At 38.3% G+C, this 23,350-nt stretch overlaps 1 protein-coding gene across 1 annotated transcript; it reads left to right on the forward strand.

The window, feature by feature from the left end:
* The first annotated feature begins 220 nt into the window (after window positions 1–220).
* Window positions 221–23,132, forward strand: LOC134665189 (uncharacterized). Its single transcript, XM_063522056.1, has 5 exons — window positions 221–449; window positions 2,192–2,327; window positions 2,741–2,826; window positions 22,333–22,489; window positions 22,737–23,132. Exons 1-5 carry the CDS (start codon window positions 375–377, stop codon window positions 23,003–23,005), a joined length of 723 nt encoding a protein of 240 aa, XP_063378126.1. The 5' UTR covers window positions 221–374; the 3' UTR covers window positions 23,006–23,132.
* Window positions 23,133–23,350: the final 218 nt, after the last annotated feature.

A 23,350-nucleotide genomic window follows, 5' to 3' on the forward strand; every position in this document is an offset into this window, starting at 1 on the left:
CGGAGCCGGAGCTTGATCGATTTCCGACTGAAACTACAATCGCTGTTGATGAACGACGGTTTTATCCCCAGGCGAAGATTTTCTACACTTTTGAATGGCGAAGAATCAGTAACATCCCAGAGTTTAAATGAATCACACGCATGTTCAGCGAGCAGACCCCTAAAAGCTTCTGTAATCAGGTTCATAAATCAAGATCCATATCTATTAAATTATCGTATTTTTTCCGAACATGTAACAGGCAAGTTAGTATTGATGGTTCTATTATTTGTGATGGATGTTAGTCCTAAATCTCAAGTTATACCTACATAGTGTAGTTCCAGAAAACAATTTACAAAAAATCATGTAAAATGTACAAGTTTTAAGAGTATTTAAAAATGGCATTTGTTTATAGCTGTTGCTTTTGGTTTTCTTTACGCTTGGGCGGTATTTTGATCGGTATATTTTCTTTAGTAAGTAATTAAATTATTTTACGTCTCTCAATCAAAATGTAACAATGGTGGAAAATAAGCATAGAGCTAGACAAGACAGAGCAATATTATATTAGTCTACAAGTCGTTTGTAGCACCTGAGAACTCACATGCGTGTTGCCGACCTTTTAGTATAAGGATGGTAATGATTTCAGTATGGTATTTCACTTATTGTAAAATAATGTTTTATCAACAAGTTTCTTATATAAAGGCTCGGTGATCGGCAACACTGACGCGATAGTCCTCTTGATGTTGTAGGTACTCGTAAACGTCCATGGCCTAATTCGTTAAGTCCGAAACTGCTTACCATTAGTCAGGCTGTATGCTTATTTGCTACCAGTGGTATTAAGATTAATAAGATATACATTTATATAACCGAACTTTGAACTTTAACAATTAGTTTACAGATGTATTGTAAACGAGAACTAGGTATAGGTAAGTTTCAAGATTCGTTTACGTACTTAAATACAGTGGAAACTGGATAAGTGGAACCTGTGTTAGTGAAAAACCTCTTTAAGTGGACCCAAGTTCTCGGTTCCAGTCCCTTGGCAACGAATTACCTCTACAAGTGGAATTTTGGGACCTCTATAAGCGGAATCTATTTTTTCGAAAATTTCTTATTTTTACCTCTGTAACTGGAAGCAGCCGTCTCCGAAACCTCTATGAGTGGAATAGCTAGGCGTTACAAAATTTGTATTTTTAATAAACCGTCACAAGGAGGGTAGTTTGTTTCGCTAACATTATGGTTCGTGTTTTAACTACATATTTTGTATGAGATCACAAATAGTTCAGTTTGGTTCTTTTAGCCGTGCTGTTAGATAAGCAATGCCTAAGCGCAAAATCAAGTTTTTATATTTCTTCAGGATAAATTAAAAATTATAACAGACTGGAAAAGCAATAGAAACACTGCAGAGTTTTTTTTAATCGCAGCCAAACGTAGACAAAAATGTGTTCGACAGTATTCTCGATATTGAAAGAAATGTGGTAAAATGTGACTCAGGCCAACAAACCAAAATAACAGTTTTTTTTTTCATTAAAGTACAATCGGTACATTGATTTATTTAACCATACCTACTGGTTTCTCTTGCATAAATAAATATTAGGAGTGATTTTGTTTCATTGATTTTGTTTTTGAAATTTTGAAAATTGTATACCTACGAGTACTGTGGATTATTTAAAGTATTGCATTTTTTAAAGTCAGGATTACATACCGATTTTTTGTTGATACATACATACATATTTAAGAAAAGATGATTATTTATTTCTTGATCTTTTATTTGACCATACTATACGTGACCTCTATAAGCGACATTACTAGCATCCACAACCTCTGTTAGGGAGAACCTCTGTAAGTGAGAAAACGTTTTATTTGAACCTGGTTAAGTGGAAAACTGGATAAATGGAAAACCTGGATAAGCGGAACTAAACAGCCGGTCCCTTGCGATTCCACTTATCCAGTTTCCACTGTACTTTTAAACATACAATAACAATGTAACTATTGACTATATTGTTAATTTTACAGTCACGCTCCGTGATTGTTGCGTCATTTAGGGTTCTAGCTAAATTGGACTTCCATAGCGTAAGTATTGAACCAATTTAGCTAGGGTCCTAAATGGCTCAACAATCACGGAGCGTGACTGTACCTAAACGAATCTGGCATAGAAGAATACTATCGATCATATGAGGTAAATACTCGTAATATTACCTACAATTTGCCTATGCAGGTGCAGGCCTTGATAGTATTGATCGGGTGCGCCCTGGCTTACACACACCCCGACCAAGCGAAGGATAACATCGCGATGTGGACTCACAACATGATATTAATTTATACAAAGGATTATATAGATGATATTTTGACACGTGAAGTATATTTTATTATTTTTATACACAATAACAACCTACACCTTAAATAATGTATATTTATTTTGCCCATAGCGCACTACATAATATACCTTACCTTACAAATTTATATTAATGTCCCTCAGTTGTATATAGGTCTTTAATTTTATATTATGTAAAATCTTAAGTATAAAACGCTGTTTGCAGGTACCTACTTGTGTACAGTTTACAACATCTTCTTATGTTACATTTTTATGAACATAAAATTATAAGTGGACATTATTAATCTAACTTTTTTGTTAAGTAAATAATGAGCCCAAAATAAAAAACCTTATATTTCTAATATGATACGCTTATCAGAATACTTCTTTACTTACGAACAACATACAAGAGGGGTTTTGGTAAGTTTTTTACCTATAACTTGTGATTTCCAGATTTCAACCGGTATATCACTTACGGGATAACAGTCACGTGTTTGTACATATTGACATGTATCTTATTCATTTACGGGGCATATACGGTAAGGATATTAAAAGAAGCACTAGGATAACAAAATAAAAATATTTCTTATATCTAGAATTTAAAAAAGATTGGATGGCAAAAACCGTCTGGGCTATTTAGCTCAATAGTGGGACCGGATTTTTGCACTAAAAGTTTTGATAATTCTAAAGTTGAAAAAGTGATACTTATCTGATATGGGACATATTTTTAAGCATATTTGCAACATATGATGAAAAGTTAGAGCGAGCGTTAGATATAAATTAGGTATTTATATATTTTTAGTAATGATTTTTTAATATTGAATTAAAGTGCAATGTTTAAGTTCCATTGTTTATAATATGTATGACGCTATATAATGTAAAATTATTAGAAAATTTTTTAACGTGCTTCTTTGTCAAACTACAATTAGCTTATTATTTTGTCGATATTGAATTAAAGTTTAATAAATCCACAACAACATATCTAAATTTATAAGTTAATAGGCAAGCTAAAAAACTAGAAGAATAAGATATATGCTTTAGAATTAATATGCGTTTTTTGTCCTATAAGATCTAATATTGAATTAGAGTCTGTAAAAATAAGTCTATTATTATAAAATAATATACGCAGCCATATTATGGAAAGTAAGAAATTTCTGTGTGTAGCTTGCATTGTAATAGTCAAATCTAGTTAAAAAGGCGCGAAATTCATACAGTATACGCCGCGCTGGTCCGTCAGTCGCCGGCGCGGCGCTCGAGCGCCTATCATAGCCTACCTATACCTCGCCCCTCGCCCCACCTCCCGCTCAGTAACACTATCTGTCTTTTCTTATCATTCATTTGTTTGTTTACCGTGCACATATATAAATTAGATGCGGACATTACGTAAAATTAAAATATCTTATTACGTAAAAATACCTACAGCTGGTCAATCAGATCTTGTCAGTAGAAAGAGGCGGCAAATTTGAGGGATATCGTCCCATAGAAAATTTGAATTTCGCGCCTTTTTTTAGTGACAAGATTTGCTTGACCAGCTATATTTCATTATCTTCACTAATATTGTAATGAAAATGTACAAGATATTCACAACTATTTTTTACTATACATAGTTTGTCAAAGGATTGTCTCATTTCAAACATAGACAGAGAGAATCATCATACTATCTTTGACTTACACTAGTACTAGCACCCAAAAGAAAAGGATGAATATAGTTTTTTGTTTTTATTTACTGACAAATTGGTTTGACCAACTATACCTATTTCTGGTTCCTATTGTCATGTCCTGTCCTATTCAACGTCAATATCATAATATGTATATTATAAACCAACTGCTCAATATTACACGGTATACATCCTGAATATACAATAAGGTAAGTGGCCTCACTTACCTTATTGTATATTCCGTGTGGGCCGTATATGCCTATATACAGCCCACCTTAAATTAAAATGGTTTTTTTTAATGAACAGGATATGAAGTATGAAAAACTCACTCAAATAGGTTTCTCATTTATTTAAGTTTCTTCATTATACCAAAATAGTTATAAAAATATTACGATACTCTTGGAAAATAAACCTTTTATAAAAGTCCTATTATCGGCCTTATTGAACACTAGCAGTGTATTACTTAATCCCGCAAAAAATAATTATTTTGACAGTAGGTAATAACAGATTGTATTGTTTTTAACTTAAGAGTTATACATATACAAATAACAATATTTGATACTTCATATCAGGAGGATTTATTTATAATAAGTGAAAATAATTATTTTGGGCCTTAATAACTAAAGATATAAAAATTGTCTAGTTTACGCGAAAATAGTAGGTAACTAAACATAAATCTTTATTAGATACAGTAGTATTATCTTTTAACATCTGGGGGCACGGAAGTGCCCCCGCCAAGACGAGCAAAGCGCAAGGGCACTATCTACCTTTTCTCGAAGCGCTTCGTCGTTTTTTGGAACCCTCATAACTTGGGGTTGGATTATACCAGATAAACAAAGTTCTCGGACTTATTAAGCATATCAATTGCATAGCTCATACTTTAGATTTTATTCATATCTAAAAACTTTGATTTCGTCACTGACTCACTCACTTGATGATCATCAATACCGGGTACTTCCTGAAGTCCTCTAAGAAGCTGAAATTTGGTATGTAAGATAGTTTTAGTACACAAACAACAAATAAATTCAAAAACTTGAAATTTTTTATCCCTAAGGGGATGAAGAGGGGGTTTAATTTTATATGGGGAATCAATAATCGCTGAACCGATTTAGTTAAAATTTGGTATGTAGATAGGTATTGTTATGGGGAAGGATATAGAATAGATTTCAACCTCAAAGTTTACCCTTACGGGGTGAAGGCAGATTTCAACCCCAAAGTTTACCCTTACGGAGTGAAGGGTTTATATGGGGAATCAGTAAGAAGTGCATTGTTTAACAGATGCCCCCAGATACTTATTTCAGGATTTTTAATAGTAAATCACCCCAACCCTTTAAATTAGGGGATGGAAGATTGTCATAAGCAACTTACAAAAAGAAGTGAAATCCCACCAAAAACATTTTGATGTAAAATGTTGCCCAAACGAAACCATAAGGCTCGCACTGTCAAAAAGTTATCAGATCTCTTGCCAAGCTTCTAACTCTACAAGCCCTCTAACTTTACTAGCTCTACACCAAAAGTGTGTGGCTTGGCCGTTTCGTTTCTACAAGAACTATTGTATGTGAGTATAATACAAAAACCGCCCAAATGCGAGTCGGACTCGCGTTCCAAGGGTTCCGTACATTACACGATTTTTAACAATATATATTTTTTTTAGAGAAAAGTGAGTAAAATGTCTTTAAAAAACCCGTAGGGATCGGAAAACTAGGTACTTAAGTCCGACTCGCGCTTGACTGCACATTTCTAATAGGTTTTCCTGTCATCTATAGGAAAAAAGCTAATATGTGTATTTTTTTTTCATAATTTTAGACCCAGTAGTTTCGGAGATAAGGGGGGGGGGGTGGTCATTTTTTGTATTTTCTCTAAATAACTTCTAAACTATTTATTTTAAAATTATGAAAAAATATATCTAAGATTCTCACAATGAGCCCCTTAATTTGATATATAACAAGATATAATTTTTTTTTCTTCTATTTATCATTCATCTCAAAAGTGACCCCTTTATTTGAATTTCTGTTATTTACTTTACATGTATGTCCTTGGGTTATAGACTTACATGTGTATACCAAATTTCAACTTATTGGTGCAGTAGTTTCGGAGCAAATAGGCTGTGACAGACGGACAGCCAGACACACGAGTGATCCTATAAGGGTTCAGTATTTTTCCTTTTGAGGTACGGAACCCTAAAAATAATGAATTAGATAAATTTTTCACCTTACGCCCATGTGGCGGTAGCGAAACAGCCAAGCCACATATTTTGACTAAGGTGTAGAGTTAGTGAAGTTAGGGCTTGTAGAGTTTGAAGCTTGGCTCGACAAGAGATCTGACAACTTTTTGACAGTGCGAGTCTTATGGTTTCGTCTTGGCAACAATTTACATGAAAATGTGTTTGGTGGGATAATTTTTTACAGTATAAATATTTATTCGTAACAGTAAGTATTATCTTTTAACATAATTTTTACAGTACATCTGGTGCTACATTACGACACCGGTGCTATAATAAGCACATTAAAACACTCCCTTTGGCCGTGTTTTAAAATTCGTCACTCGTTGCAAAATATCTATTTTTCGCACTTCTATCGTAAATACCTACCTATGTATTAACAAAAAAAAGTCACTTGTAAATAGTACAAGGCAGTACCTTTAAAAAGTATAAGTGCCTCAATGTTATTAGACTTTTTGATTCTTTAAAACGTCTTTAGGTCAATAAAGCAAGTGAAACAATATTAGAGTCAGACCAAGAAAAGTCTGCAGCAATTTTGACAGCCCACGCAGTGCAAGTGTTATTTATAAGTCATAATTTCATAGAAGTTTCTTCAAATCGACCTTATTAATAAGAGATTAAAAATATTCAAAATTTACTTAAAATATTTTAATCTAATATTTCATCTCATACGTTCAATAAGGCCCGGGACTGGACCTTTTTACCTGCACTGACAGTGGGCCTTCTAAGCAACAAGTAGAAATTCAGAATAATTGGGAATAATAGGGAGCAACTTCTACTTTTGAATGCTGGGCCTTGTTACCCGCCGGGCCTCATATGCCTGCACCTCACCTACCTTATTTATTTGTTATACAAGGGGAAAAGTTGTTGATTAACCGCTCGTGCATTTTTTTATTAAATGGGAGGTAAACGAGCAGACGGATCACCTGGTGGTTAGCGATTACCGCCGGCCATGGACATCCGCAACACCAGAAGGGTTGCAAACGCGTTGCCGACCTTTAAGATGGGGGTCTTTGAAGGTTTGAAGGTCGTATCGGACAGTTCATACCACAGTTTGGCTGTGCGAGGCAGGAAATACATTCACAAATTCAAACATTCTAAAATTGAACCACGAGCGTAGCGAGTGGTTCGTAAAGTTGAACCTTGAGCGTAGTGAAGGTTTCAAGGCACGAATGTTAAATAAAATTTTCACCACATCAGCTCGCAAAGGCCCTCTTGATTGTTCGAAACGGATAAGAAAAGTGGCATTTAATTTGATGCAAATTTTGAGTTGTTTCCGTAAGTAAATAGGATCAGTACGGTTACCATCAGTTTGTCACTGACATAAACGCTGTCGAGAACGTAATTTACTTTCTATACATCTCGCTCGCACTCGCATATTAGTGCAAACGGGATATATAGAAAGTAAATTACGTTCTCGACGACGTTTATGTCAGTGACAAACTGATGGTAACCGTACAGTTGGTTGGTAATATTGACGTTAAAATGATAAATATTAAATAACGTTAGTTTGAAATTGATTTTATGATAAAGTAAATATTATCGGAGATGATCGCTCTTAAAAAATATATGTCGCTAGTCATTTATAACCTAAAAGCGCCATATTATGCAAAATTATATTGAAATGACACCTGTGTATTGAATTTGAAGAATACTTTAACAAGGGTAGTTATCTGTATGACAATGCATCTAAAATAATTTTCAAATGTATCTATTATTTCTATACTTAACACGATAACGAATTCTACGTAAACGAAACCGCGGGCAATCTCTAGTACATATAGAAATAAATAAGGGAAGGTAAGTTTCCATTAGTGTACTGTGTAAAATAGCTATTTACCATTGATAATAATTTTATAAACGCTTTGCGTATTTTTAAGAGTGCTATTACATTTCGGGGTTGAGCGAGTTTAGGTATTTTACGCGCTGCGGCAGGCCGTGCGAGCTCAGTATTCCGATCCCTTCTACCACACTCGCACTACAATTATGGATCAAACATTCTTGATCCATCGCGAAGCATATTGAAATCAACCATAACAACACTAACTGTACTTAACTTATAAAGTCCTAAAACTGTTATTTGGTAAGTACGAAAATACTAAATGCAGTGCAAATGTACATAGGGGCTGTTCATAAATTACGTCATCTATTTTTGACCCCCCCCCCCCATCCCTCAAATCATCTAAAAATCATGCTTCGGATGACTCTGTTTCCTCCTACGTCATGCTACCATCATCCGATGTCCAGACCCCCCCCCTCCTCCCATTTGAAACGACGTAATTTATGAATAGCCCCATACTCGTACTTATGAACGTATATTACTCGAAAGAAATTATAGGTACTCGCTTATTTACAAGAAACAAGTTACAAGAAACTGAAGATACACAGGGTCTGATGATGGAGCTGGAAGGTGGCCACGGGTACCAGTCTATCATGTAACTAAACCACTTCGTGTTTGGGCTCGTTTGATTCGTCTCAACAAGATCTTTGACACTGAAGATACACAGGGTCTGATGATGGAGCTGGAAGGTGGCCACTGGTACCAGTCTATCATGTAACTAAACAATTTCGTGTTTGGGCTCGTTTAATTCGTCTCAACAAGATCTTTGACACAAGACAGTACTCAGGGTCTGATGATGGAGCTGGAAGGTGGTCACCATTACCAATCAACCATACAACTAAACTACATCGTGTTTAGGCTCGTTTTATTTATCTCAACAAGATCTTTGACACTAGGTGATACTCAGAGTCTGATGATGGAGCTGGAAGTTGGTTACCGGTACCAATCAACCATGCAACTAAACCACTTCATGTTTAAGCTCGTTTGACTAGTCTCAACAAGATCTTTGACACTAGGTGATACTCAGAGTCTGATGATGGAGCCGGAAGGTGGTCACCGGTACCAATCAACCATGCAACTAAACCACTTCATGTTTAGGCTCGTTTGATTAGTCTCAACAAGATCTTTGACACTAGGTGATACTCAGACTCTGATGATGGAGCTGGAAGGTGGTCACCGGTACCAATCAACCATGCAACTAAACCACTTCGTGTTTAGGCTCGTTTGATTCGTCTCAACAAGATGTTTGACACTAGGTGATAAACCAAACACGAAGCCCAAACACGAAGTGGTTCAGTTATGTGATAGACTGATACCCGTCGCCACCTTCGAGCTCCATCATCAGACCCTGAGTAGTATCTTGTGTCAAAGATCTTGTTGCGACGAATCAAACGAGCCCAAACACGAAGTGGTTCAGTTACATGGTAGACTGGTACCCGTGGCCACAGTCCAGCTCCATCATCAGACCCTGAGTAGTATCTTGTGTCAAAGATCTTGTTGCGACGAATCAAACGAGCCCAAACACGAAGTGGTTCAGTTACATGGTAGACTGGTACCCGTGGCCACAGTCCAGCTCCATCATCAGACCCTGAGTACTAACTTGTGTCCAAGGTCTTGTTGAGACGAATCAAACGAGCCCAAACATGAAGTGGTTCAGTTACATGATAGCAGTGTTGGCAAAAAATCAATTCGAATTGACGATTGAGAATTGACCGATCAATTCGAATTGACGATTGACGAAACTAATTCTAAATCTACTGATTGAAGATTGACGATTACTAATCGTTAATTCAAATTGATCGGTCAATCCTCAATCGTCAATTCGGATTGACGATTACTTTGTATGTACCTACCTAATGTCCTTTTTATTTAGGCCATTTTTGTGAAACTGACCAAATGCGTTCAAAAGCGGTGTCTGAGTTTACCAAAGGTTCCGAAACATGTTTCCGACGGCTATATGAAGGATGTCCTTTTTGGAACATTTTCGGGACTTTCCTTAAAATTAACCGATAGCGTTCAAAATCGATATCTGAGGTGCCCAAAGGTTTCGAAACTTGTTTCCGAGGGAAATATTGAGAGATGTCCTTTTTTGAGACATTTCTAGAAATTACCCGATTGCGTTTAAAATCGATATCTGAGGTAAACAGACGTTTCTAAACATTTTTTCAACTGCAATATTGAAAGGTGTCCTGTTTTGGGACATTTTAGTGACATTCTTTGAAAGTGACTGATTGCATTCAAAATCGATATCTGAGGTGCAAAATATGGTTTCAACGGCAATATTTAGATTCTACACTTTAGCCGCGTACTTACTTTACTACCTGCATTACACCACCCTGCTGAAAAAAGGTCATTTCTCGGTATTGCCGTCAGAAACATGTCTCGAAACCTTTGGGCACCTCAGATATCGATTTTGAACGCAATCGGTTAATTGGAAGAAATGTCCCATAAATGTCCAGAAAACAAAGGAAACTCCGTCTGTATTGCCGTCGGAAACATGTTACGGAACCTTTGGAAATCTCAGATATCGTTTTAAAGTGCCAACGATCAATTTAAAAAAATGTCCCGAAATGGAAGGGACATCCTTCAATACTGACGCGCGAAACATTTTTCGGGACCTATGGTCGACATCGATTACGAATATGAACGTAATTGGCCAATTTCGAAAAATGTCCCTAAAAGGGACATCAGTCAATACTGACATCAGGAACATGTTTTCGAACCTCTGGGAACCTCAGATATCGACTTTAAGTCCAGTAAGTAAGTCTTTAAAAAGGACACCTTTGAAAATTAATCTTAGGGAAGGGAAAGGGACCCTAGGTTAATCTAGATTGAGAATTGATTTAATCCGAATTGAGGATTGATGCGTTAATTCCAATTGATTCAATCGGATTGACGCGTCAATCAGAATTAAATCAATTCGAATTGATCAATTCGGATTGATCAATTCGGATTGACGCGTCAATTCGATTGATCAATCCGGATTGATTTAGTTCAGATTGATGCCAACACTGCATGATATACAGGTACCCGTCGCCACCTTCGAGCTCCATCATCAGATCCTGAGTACTATCTTGTGTCAAAGATCTTGTCGAGATGAATAAAACGTGCCTAAACACGAAGTGGTTCAGTTACATGATAGACTGGTACCCGTGGCCACCTTTCAGCTCCATAATCAAACCTTGTGTATCTTTAGTGTCAAAGATCTTGTTGAGACTAATCAAACGAGCCCAAACACGAAGTGGTTTAGTTGCATGGTTGATTGGTACCGGTGACCACCTTCCGGCTCCATCATCAGACCCTGAGTACTATCTTGTGTCAAAGATCTTGTTGAGACGAATAAAACGAGCCTAAACACGAAGTGGTTTCGTTGCACGGTTGATTGGTACCGGTGACCACCTTCCGGCTCCATCATCAGACCCTGAGTACTATCTTGTGTCAAAGATCTTGTTGAGACGAATAAAACGAGCCTAAACACGAAGTGGTTTAGTTGCATGGTTGATTGGTACTGGTGACCACCTTCCGGCTCCATCATCAGACCCTGAGTACTATCTTGTGTCAAAGATCTTGTTGAGCCGAATCAAACAAGCCCAAACACGAAGTGGTTTAGTTGCATGGTTTATTGGTACCGGTGACCACCTTCCGGCTCCATCATCAGACCCTGAGTACTATTTTGTGTCAAAGATCTTGTTAAGACGAATAAAACGAGCCTAAACACGAAGTGGTTTAGTTGCATGGTTGATTGGTACCGGTGACCACCTTCCGGCTCCATCATCAGACCCTGAGTACTATCTTGTGTCAAAGATCTTGTTGAGACGAATCAAACGAGCCCAAACACGAAGTGGTTTAGTTGCATGGTTAATTGGTACCGGTGACCACCTTCCGGCTCCATCATCAGACCCTGAGTACTATCTTGTGTCAAAGATCTTGTTAAGACGAATCAAACGAGCCCAAACACGAAGTGGTTTAGTTGCATGGTTGATTGGAACCGGTGACCACCCAACTAGCAAAATAGTCGTATAAGAATTGATTTACTCAGCCTGTAATCGTATAACAGCCGAGTTACGGTTGTTGAAACACCAATATATCGTATAATAGCGGTTAACTCGACTATTTAGCAATTTTCGCTAATTAGTGCTATAATCATGTCGTATAAACGTTTATAGCACTATCTTTTAGCACTTTTATTCCACCTTTTAATAAATGCTGAATTAGCGCTACTAAATCACTTTTATTCAGCATAATTGTTCTATTAAAATCATATAACAGCTATAGAATAGCTAATTGTCTGAATAAGGCGCTTTAATACAACTGTTACTCAACTCTCTTCTCTGTTGCTATAAAAGCCTATTAAAAGCAATCCAATAACCATTTGGCAACAATGCTGCTGTAACAGCGCGCTTATATCATAATTCGGGTAATGGGGCTCAAACCGCTGTTATAGGAGCTGAAGTGTATTTACAGGTTTTATTCAAAATGTATTCAGCTTAGAGTACTTTTAAAGAGTTTTGAACTACATTAACAGCACAAGTCAGCCATGTTGTACGTTTCAATATAGTCCGGTGGCCAACTGCATGAAACCCTACCTGATAAAAAAATAGAAAATCCTACTCTGTAGGAGTAGCTGACTTTTAGTAGCATCAACTGCTCTTGGTCGGCCGCGGCTTAATTTCGCAAATTTTGCGTAAATGGCAAAATAGTGGCACAAAAATTCATCAAAAAAAAAAACCCCATCGTATAATAGAATGAAACTTGCAGGGTAGGATAGCTGCCTTTGAGGACAGCAAAACAAAAGTGGTTAGCTACATCCTGTGTTGGCAGGTTCCTGTGTTCGACCGAATTTGTGGTACCACGTGACAACTACAATTTACCTCATCGAAAAATAGAATGAAAAAAACTGATTGTAATACCTACATTAAATTTGTTGACGTATGTCTTGGTCGGCCTCACCTTAGCCTGATAGCTTTTGCAGTCCGTCCGCATTAAAAAAAATGTGAATGGCAGCAATCCTACCATACAAGTGACATTCTATTTTTCGATGAAGTAAATTGTAGCTCACGTGGTACCACGTGAGCTACAATACCACAAATGCGGTCGGACACAGGAACCTGCTAACACAGGATGTAGCTGACCACTTTTGTTTTTTTGATGAATATTTGTACCACTTTTTTGCCATTTGCGCAAAATTTGCCAAGTTAAGCCACGGCCGACCAAGAGCAGTTGAAGCTGCTAAAAGTCAGCTACCCCCACAGAATAGGATTATTCTATTTTTTTATCAGGTAGGGTTTCATGCAGTCGGCCACCGGACTATAAATCCATAAACATGGCGACAACATGTGCTATAAGTGTAGCAGTAAACGCAGTTACTCGACTTATAGTCGAATTAATGAGATATAACAGAAACTAGATCGTGTAAGCAAATTTTTACTTATTTTAATTAATATTTTTTTATTGAAATTTAAGAAAATAGGCGGCCCATGAATATATATGAACCAGTGCCTTTGGTTTTATCAATAAAGTATTTTTCGCGCTAGGTTTTACTGTATTACGTGTACTTACAGACAGTAAAAACTTATGTACACAATCACGGTAAAAATAAATGTCATGGATGACAGCAGTAAAAAAATACTTAAGTACCTTTATGTTTTATTAGATACGTGAAGACGATTAATAATAATAATAATAAGCCCGCAGGGCAGCTTGTGGCGAGCTGTTGGGGAGTAACGACCCCACGGACCCGAGTGCTCCCGAGAGTCGGTCAGGGTCTCCGTCTCCGGCGTGTCTTCGTCGGTCGGAGTGGACCCCAAGGGGACCCGCAGGACTCTCAGCTCTGGCTTGCCTTCATTGGCCGTCCAGAGAGGAGTCGCTAGAGCTATATGCTCCAGGGGTGGAAGTGAAAGATGCATAAGACGCGAGTTGGCACAGTGGCTGGTAACAGCCACTGGGTAGAAAGCGGCGCACACCTCTCGACACCCCTGAGCCGCTCACATCGATGTTGCTCCTGGTCGTCTTTACGACGGCAGTTTCAGGGGCCCATCTAGTCAGCGGCGAGTCACCACCTGCCTCGATGACGGTGTTAACATTGTTATGGCAGGTGTCCGGACCTCTTTGCAATAGCCCAGTTTCATTGTCAACCCAAACTGCAATCTATAGACCGGAACGCTGTTCACTTTTTCTACAATAGTCCCAATGCCTGCTGTGACCGGTTCATGGGTGTCTATTGTTGCGCCTGTGAACGGGTTCCAGCAGGCGTTCTACATGACATTAAAGCTCTCCAAACGGCCTCTACGTGTTGGATCTGTATCCCCACGCAAGCCTATCAAAAGACCGGGATTTATAGGCCCGTGAAATCCAGAAAGGAGATACAAATAATAATAATAATAATAAGCCCGCAGGGCAGCTTGTGGCGAGCTGTTGGGGAGTAACGACCCCACGGACCCGAGTGCTCCCGAGAGTCGGTCAGGGTCTCCGTCTCCGGCGTGTCTTCGTCGGTCGGAGTGGACCCCAAGGGGACCCGCAGGACTCTCAGCTCTGGCTTGCCTTAATTGGCCGTCCAGAGAGGAGTCGCTAGAGCTATATGCTCCAGGGGTGGAAGTGAAAGATGCATAAGACGCGAGTTGGCACAGTGGCTGGTAACAGCCACTGGGTAGAAAGCGGCGCACACCTCTCGACACCCCTGAGCCGCTCACACCGATGTTGCCCCTGGTCGTCTTCACGACGGCAGTTTCAGGGGCCCATCTAGTCAGCGGCAAGTCACCACCTGCCTCGATAACGTGTGTTAGCATTGTTATGGCAGGTGTCCGAACTCTTTACAATAGCCCAGTCTCATAGTCCACCCAAACTTCAATCCATAGACCGGTATACTATTCACTTTCGCTACAATAGTCCCAATGCCTGCTGAGACCGGTTCATGGGTGTCTATTGTTGCACCTGTGAACGGGTTCCAGCAGGCGTTCTACATGACATTAAAGCTCTCCAACAGGCCTCTACGTGTTGGATCTGTGTCCCCACGCAAGCCTATCAAAAAACCGGGATTATAGGCCCGTGATATCCAAGGAGATACAAATAATAATAATAATAATAAGCCCCCAGGGCAGCTTGTGGCGAGCTGAATGGGAAGTGACGTCCCTTGGGTCCCATACCCCCGAGAGTCGGTCAGGCCCCTCTCTCCGGCTTGCCTTCATTGGCCGGCTGGAGTGAACACTGAGCAGGGGCCGCAGGACTCTCACCTCTGGCTTGCCTTAACCGGCCGTCCAGAGTGGGGTGTCAGAGCTATATGCTCGCAGGGTGGAAGTGAAACATGCCTAAGACGCGAGTTGGCACAGTGGCTGCTTACAGCCACTGGGTAGAAAGCGGTGCACACCTCTCCACACCCTGAGCCGCTCACGCGATGTTGTCCCCTTGTCGCTCCGTGCGAGCGGCCGTTTTCGGGGACCCATATTGTGAGTTGGCGAGTCACCACCTGCCTATTTTTCGTGTTTTTATAACATATGATCAAGGCAGGTGCCATAGTTTCTTCCATAGTCAGTTACCAGTCCATTAGCATCTCAACCCAATAGCCCAGTTCTTTTTGTTCCTTTTTCTTGCAATAGTCCTACACTAACCGGGGCTTGTCCTTGGGTGCACTACTATAGCGCAAACAGGGGTAATCGTCGGTTAGTGTCACATCACACTTAGAGTAAATTGTCAATTTACAAGGGGCCTCTACGTGTTGGCTTCGGCCCCACGCACGCCTACCAAAAGTCCGGGACCCCATGGTCCCGAGATTATGTAAATGACACAAATAATAATAATAAATATTTTAGGACATTCTTACACAGATTGACTAAGTCCCACAGTAAGCTCAAGAAGGCTTGTGTTGTGGGTACTCAGACAACGATATATATAATATACAAATACATACTTAAATACATAGAAAACACCCATGACTCAGGAACAAATATCTGTATCATCATACAAATAAATGCCCTTACTGGGATTCGAACCCAGGACCATCGGCTTCGCAGGCAGGGTCACTACCCACTAGGCCAGACCGGTCGTCAAATAGGCCTCAAACTTAATCAAATAATTGAAATATAATCGCTTACCTGAGATCGTTTTTAGCACATATTAGTTGAATAAAAGCATTTACTGCACTCTTACACATTTAAAACGCCGAGTAAAAGCAATTCGGCTACTTTTACGAAACATTTTTGCCGAGAAAAAGCAGTGCGGCTGCTTTTATAGAACACTTTCACTGAGTAATAGCAAATTGATAATGTTTATAGAACAAATAATCGAATAAAAGCACTATCGTTGCTATTAAAACACTAGAAGCGCTTTATATCAACTTTTACTCAACTCTTACAGCATCGATTTGCTTCTTATACAGCGCTTACTCTATTTTTATAACACTTTTAGTCTGTATAAGTGCGCCTTTTCGCGTTGAGTAAACGCTTACAGGACTTTTATTCGACTGTTTTTACACCGTTTATAGCACCAAAAAGCGAAAATAAAAAAGTGCTCTCAACTTTTATAGCACATAGATTTGCTAGTTGGGCACCTTCCGGCTCCATCATCAGACCCTGAGTACTATCTTGTGGCAAAGATCTTGTTGAGACGAATAAAACGAGCCTAAACACGAAGTGGTTTAGTTGCATGGTTGACTGGTACTGGTGACCAACTTCCGGCTCCATCATCAGACCCTGAGTACTATCTTAAGTCAAAGATCTTGTTGAGCCGAATCAAACGTGCCCAAACACGAAGTGGTTTAGTTGCATGGTTGATTGGTACCAGTGACCACCTTCCGGCTCCATCATCAGACCCTGAGTACTATCTTGTGTCAAAGATCTTGTTGAGACGAATAAAACGAGCCTAAACACGAAGTGGTTTCGTTGCACGGTTGATTGGTACCGGTGACCACCTTCCGGCTCCATCATCAGACCCTGAGTACTATCTTGTGTCAAAGATCTTGTTGAGACGAATAAAACGAGCCTAAACACGAAGTGGTTTAGTTGCATGGTTGATTGGTACTGGTGACCACCTTCCGGCTCCATCATCAGACCCTGAGTACTATCTTGTGTCAAAGATCTTGTTGAGACGAATCAAACGAGCCCAAACACGAAGTGGTTTAGTTGCATGGTTGATTGGTACCGGTGACCACCTTCCGGCTCCATCATCAGACCCTGAGTACTATCTTGTGTCAAAGATCTTGTTGAGCCGAATCAAACGAGCCCAAACACGAAGTGGTTTAGTTGCATGGTTGATTGGTACCGGTGACCACCTTCCGGCTCCATCATCAGACCCTGAGTACTATTTTGTGTCAAAGATCTTGTTAAGACGAATAAAACGAGCCTAAACACGAAGTGGTTTAGTTGCATGGTTGATTGGTACCGGTGACCACCTTCCGGCTCCATCATCAGACCCTGAGTACTATCTTGTGTCAAAGATCTTGTTGAGACGAATCAAACGAGCCCAAACACGAAGTGGTTTAGTTGCATGGTTGATTGGAACCGGTGACCACCTTCCGGCTCCATCATCAGACCCTGAGTACTATCTTGTGTCAAAGATCTTGTTGAGACGAATAAAACGAGCCTAAACACGAAGTGGTTTAGTTGCATGGTTGACTGGTACTGGTGACCAACTTCCGGCTCCATCATCAGACCCTGAGTACTATCTTAAGTCAAAGATCTTGTTGAGCCGAATCAAACGTGCCCAAACACGAAGTGGTTTAGTTGCATGGTTGATTGGTACCAGTGACCACCTTCCGGCTCCATCATCAGACCCTGAGTACTATCTTGTGTCAAAGATCTTGTTGAGATGAATAAAACGAGCCTAAACACAAAGTGGTTTAGTTGCATGGTTGATTGGTACCGGTGACCACCTTCCGGCTCCATCATCAGACCCTGAGTACTATCTTGAGTCAAATAAATACATATAGAATGTCAGGTCGTTTCAAATATTTTTAATCCTGTCCGGTAGTTTATTAAACTGTACCATTATAAATTATAATACTATAAAAACAGTGCTAGGATCAAAGTCTCTCGTTGCGGTTTACACGCACACAGTATAGCGTTTTACACGGCGCCCGCCGCACACAATGATAAAAAACCTCGTCGTCGCCGTTGAAAATGTGCGGAGCCGACCGACACACGTCCTGCCTGTACAATAGGGTGGAGCGCACTTGTATGGAAAAAAATTTTTTTTCGTAGATTCAATTCTAATAGTGCGGAAAAGTTGTCTTATGGTAAGAGTATATTGTGTGATTTTTTTATATTTTTTTATGACGTCATCTTGTGCCTCCGCATCACCTTTCAAATATTTAAAGAAGTGGAAAAACGTGACACGTGTGTAACCATCAAAAATGATATTAAATCTTTATTTCCTGCCTAAATATTTAATTATACAGTTATTGTAAGTACCTAAGTAAACAAATATTTATTAAAAATATAAGTACCAATTATAAAAAAAATATATTGCTTGATGAAATGGGCCTTTAAATGCCATTACGGGCAGCATCAACATCGCTAAAGTGAAAATAACCGAAATAAAAAAATAAAACATGATATGTATGTATTGATTATTGTATATCATAAAAATATGTTTTCCTTCTTCGATATTATCCATTTCCCAGTTAAATAAACCATAATAAATGGTTTCAAATACCTAAGAAGGAACCAACAACACTACGTGAGTGCAAGCAACTTTTACTCTCATATGTATGTGTTAAATATTGTTTTCCTTTTTTTTTTAAAGGTTCTTACTTTAGATAAATATGTATTGGAATACATTTAGGTGTTAAAAGAGTTTTTTCTTTTATTTTGACTCCATAAAAAGTTTTGCAATATATTTGAAGACTACACTCTTCTCACCGTATAACCTACTTCAGGACGACAAGATATTAAACGTGATTAATTACAATTTAAGTTATATACAACGACAAACTAAGTGTCTTCTGAAACAAAAATAATCAACTTTGATAAATAATTCAGAAACAATATAATTGTGTACCTATTTATAATATTATAATCAATATTTAAGGCCAAAGCGATATATATCCCTCCTCCACTTAATCATCAGATAGAAAACTGGAATTCGCAGGAAATTTCGTCAAATTGGTATTTATATTTTGCAATAGCATGGATTCACTTTCATCGCTGATATAATGAAGACATAGAACATACTTTTTTACCACTACTTGGTCAATTTGACTATATTTCAAATATACGTCCTTGCAGTGGATACGGCCCATATATGACTACTGGTATAATCAATAATTACTATAGAGGTGAATGTCTGATTGAACTTTTTATTCACCTAAAATAATAACTTTAAATAAAAAAGAATAATTAATAAGTAAAAAACCTAAATTTGTCATTTTAAGTCCAAATAATCCTTAAACAAAGTTGGTGCTATATACAGGACAAAAAATTTCCATACAAATGTTCATTGACCTTGCGGAGGCACTTACTCCCTTTTAACCTTTTGGCCGCCGGACCTAGTCCGCAAAGACGCTCACTCACACGCCAGAGCAAATTTTAAGTAAACAACTAATAAAAAGTTTAGGGATTGCAAATAGTGATATCGATATTTAAAATATTATGGTAAAAATCTTTTTAATTTAGCTTTGTTCTTATCCTGTTTTAATTTCATTCCAAATTGCCAAAATTAAACATATGTTTTACACCCGAAAATGTTTAAAATATGGGGATTTAACATAAAAAACAACCACTAAACAATGTCGATTCAAGACGTGATATCGCCGCACTAGGCTGTACGAGAAGTCTTTTATACAAGACAACGGCGCCCATGGACTGCCCGCAATGCAGACCGACAAGGACTGTTTCCGCGCGGATCAAGTAATAATAGTCTCTAGGTCAACGGCGTAAGCGCTTGTCGGTACGTAAACTTTATTGGCGTAACGTTAAAGCTGCGCATCATGTGTCGATAAAGTCAATATACCGGAACTGTTTTAGTGAAAATTACACGTGGGTTGAATTTTTAATGAGTGAAGATATTATTCCGGAATTAGAATCTATCATTATAATTTCAGTTTGGTTTACATTAATCTGTAGGTAAACTCTTATCAAAAAAACGTTCAACGACTTGTTACAAAAAAATTACACATTAACTTCAATGTTATAACAATAAAAGTAAAGTCTGATAAACAGGTATGTCCCTGTACCACACTTGTGCGAAGCGGTCGCTGCGGTGTATCCCTTCCCACTAAGCTATAAAATAACATCAATTATTTTTTTTATTTATCTCTTCTGCAATTAAATAGTCCACAATCTACAATGGCAAATTTACTTGTCTGGCTCTACTTTATAGAGCTAAAGAAGCTACCTGAACTTTAAATATAGTTATGCCTATCTGACTCTCGTTCTACGTATTCTAGTAAGTAGTTACCTACTATTCGTTAAAAAAAATTGGCGATTAACAAGTGTTCAAATACTTAGATAAAAACATATTTCTGACTTTATATTTACTTTAAAAATTCCCATATCGAGTTAACATTCCCATCCCTAGCTGTCTTTTATACAAGACAACGGCGACGAGGAACATGAAAAATGTTGAAAATTGGAGCAATTTTTTTAAATGCCTTATTATAAAAGAAGGGATTTATATAGCGGCTTAAAAAGCAAATAAATGAAAAAACAAAGACCTTAAATATGAACACGAGTGTAAATGAAATTGCAATTGTTATTATTTTCACATTAACTCAGTGGTTGAATTTGTGTCTTGTATACAAGACGACGGCGCCAGCGTATCGTTCTATCGTTGTCTTCTATACCGGACAACGGCGGTCAAAGGGTTAATAGTAAAGTCCTCATAATAACTTCTTATCTTAAACCCTAAAGGCAACTTTTTATCACTATTAGAAATCCAAAATCCAAAAAAAAAAATTTCGCTCCACCCTACTGTACAAGCTCTGCCGCGGCACTGAGCTGGCGAGCGCGCGTCATCGGTAATATAGAGTAGTTTTCAAAAAATTGCCAAAAAATTATAGTAGAATTTCGTAAACACTAATGTATACCAACAGTATAAGCAAACGTTGCAGATTGCTTGAGTATGAAAATGACTTCGATATTAAGTAGATTTTCGTAGAAATTGACACTTGTTTCGGAGAGAAAATTGAGTTCGTTTTACTTTGATTTTCTCTTTCTCAAAGGTATGTAGGAAAAATATCGTTTGATATGCCTAAAGTACAGGGTATTAGTAATACAAAATAGCCAGGTTTAGCAGAGTAAACTTCTCAACATTTCCAAATAAGAGCTTGCCGTTCAGTGCTTCACGGGGTTTTTCGGAAACGACCATCAGAAAAAAAATCATTACTAATTTAATAAGTCCTTTTTCTAATATTTACAACGATATTTAAAAAGATAAGAAGACGCTTTTACTGGAACAAGTACTCATTGTTTCTAATAATGAGCACAAAGTCCTGAATTTCGTCGACTAGTATCATCAATTTTGCATTATTTCGACTTTTCTTGTAAGAGCGCTCTTAAGGGCACCGCGCTAACCGCTAGCCCGCGACCGTCGATCGCTGCCTCCTGCCACGGCGCACAGCGTGGCGCGCGAAAACGCCGCGCGTTTGAAATGTAACTTAATATAAGCTCGGAATGCATACTTACGTATCAGTATTTAGTGTCGCCGTGATTTTATATTTCTAATCTTTTGTGAGAGAAGTAAGATCTTTATTATGACCGTGTAATATTAACTCTACAAACTTTAATTCAATATTGGCTATACTGCTTAACCAGAAATCAATATCTAGACAAGCACATTGTCTACATTTCTAACTTTTTACATGTATACTAAGTTGATAGATAATATCGTAATTTTGCAATATCAGCGACTCTAATTCTGTATTTGCATAATAATTCGTGTTTTTACGTTCACCAGAAAGCAGCTGTTCCAGATTTCTAAAAACCGAATATTGTGAATAAATTAAAGTGTTATTGAATATGTTAAAATTTTTTGTAACTTTAATTTTATATTTACATAGTTATTTAGCAAAAATTGAAATATTTAAATATGGCCGAACGCTCCACCTAAAATTTTCTAACTTTTTACATGAAAGTTATTTAACATGCTTACAATAACATACCAAAAAAGAAAAAACTTTAATGTTATCAAAACCCATTTTTGTTCCACCGCTGGTCTAATTACCGCCAAAATTAAATCGTAGTTCGATAATTTCGAGCAACCATCTCTGACACTCTAATTTCTTAATATGTAATTGGAGTAAAAGAAACAGATGCCAGAAATTTGTGAACTTCGGTGTTCGCAGTAGGCCTTCTGATGTAAATGTGAAGACGTAACGTTTATATTTTTACGTTGACAGTTCCAGAACATCCTCCTCATTGGATTTATCCTGGCAGAGCTAATCCGGCTGCTATTTTTGTCAGCCCTGGTGGCCACAGGCTTACTGGTTCTCAAGCAGAACACTATGGACATAGGACTTCTCATCGGCGCTAGTGTCGCCGGCGGCTTTCTTCTTTGTAAGTATTTTCTTCTCTTGTAAAGGGTTTAATATAGGTGCCATTCATATGAGGAGACCGGGGTTGAAAGAACTTTTTTTTAAAGTACTTTCGAGTAGGTACCTCCTTAGTGAAGATGTCTACATTAAAATATTATGCTCGGAGACGAGATGTATTTCCAATCAGTTTTATACACAAACGGTCAGAGGACATAAATTTCATATTTCTAAAACGCATATATCATCCAGTTAAATTTTCTGTCTTTTAGTGGGAATGTTTTACCTATGGGTGTGCGCTCTGAATTTGCCGGTGCTGATAAATGAGATGGAACGTGACGAGCAAGCAGCGACCATCGCGAAGCTACGACAAGTCCTCGAGATGACCAACTCCAACCAACTGAGGGCCGCTCAGGGGCTGGACGACCCTATACCGCTGGCCAACGACAAGATTCGGGGACCGATATACACAGTGCCGCGGAAAAAAGGAAATGAATTTGTCTCGAGGATTCCTGTATCGTTTTATTCGAACGTGAACTGAAATGATAAAACTTTATTAATTGCAAGCTTTACACTAAATAGCCTCTTGCAAATTCATAAAAACTACCTACCTGCCTACCTGCAGATTACTAGACTAGTCGTGATTCTAATAATATGTACCTAAAATCTGTTAGTATTTTTCTATAGCTATAACAACAATATTCCACGCGGGAAAAATGACAACTTTAATGGGACGACACTTTTGTACCTTATCAATCACTAATGTATCCCATTTCCGGCTCCCGCGTGGGCGGCGCCACAGCCCAAGTTTTAATTTACATATAATACAGGGTGGCCAAATAAGAGGTATACATTTTATTTTTGAAATTTTATTCTATAAAACATA

This window comes from Cydia fagiglandana, chromosome 6, assembly GCF_963556715.1.
Source record: "Cydia fagiglandana chromosome 6, ilCydFagi1.1, whole genome shotgun sequence".
Taxonomy (NCBI): domain Eukaryota; kingdom Metazoa; phylum Arthropoda; class Insecta; order Lepidoptera; family Tortricidae; genus Cydia; species Cydia fagiglandana.

Bases quoted from the DNA above. Each gene is read 5' to 3' on its own strand.
- LOC134665189 (XM_063522056.1), top strand. From the start codon at position 375: ATGGCATTTGTTTATAGCTGTTGCTTTTGGTTTTCTTTACGCTTGGGC. The intron at 450-2,191 runs GTAAGTAATTAA...TTGCCTATGCAG, and splicing joins TGATCGGTATATTTTCTTTA to GTGCAGGCCTTGATAGTATT. The intron at 22,490-22,736 runs GTAAGTATTTTC...TCTGTCTTTTAG, and splicing joins CGCCGGCGGCTTTCTTCTTT to TGGGAATGTTTTACCTATGG.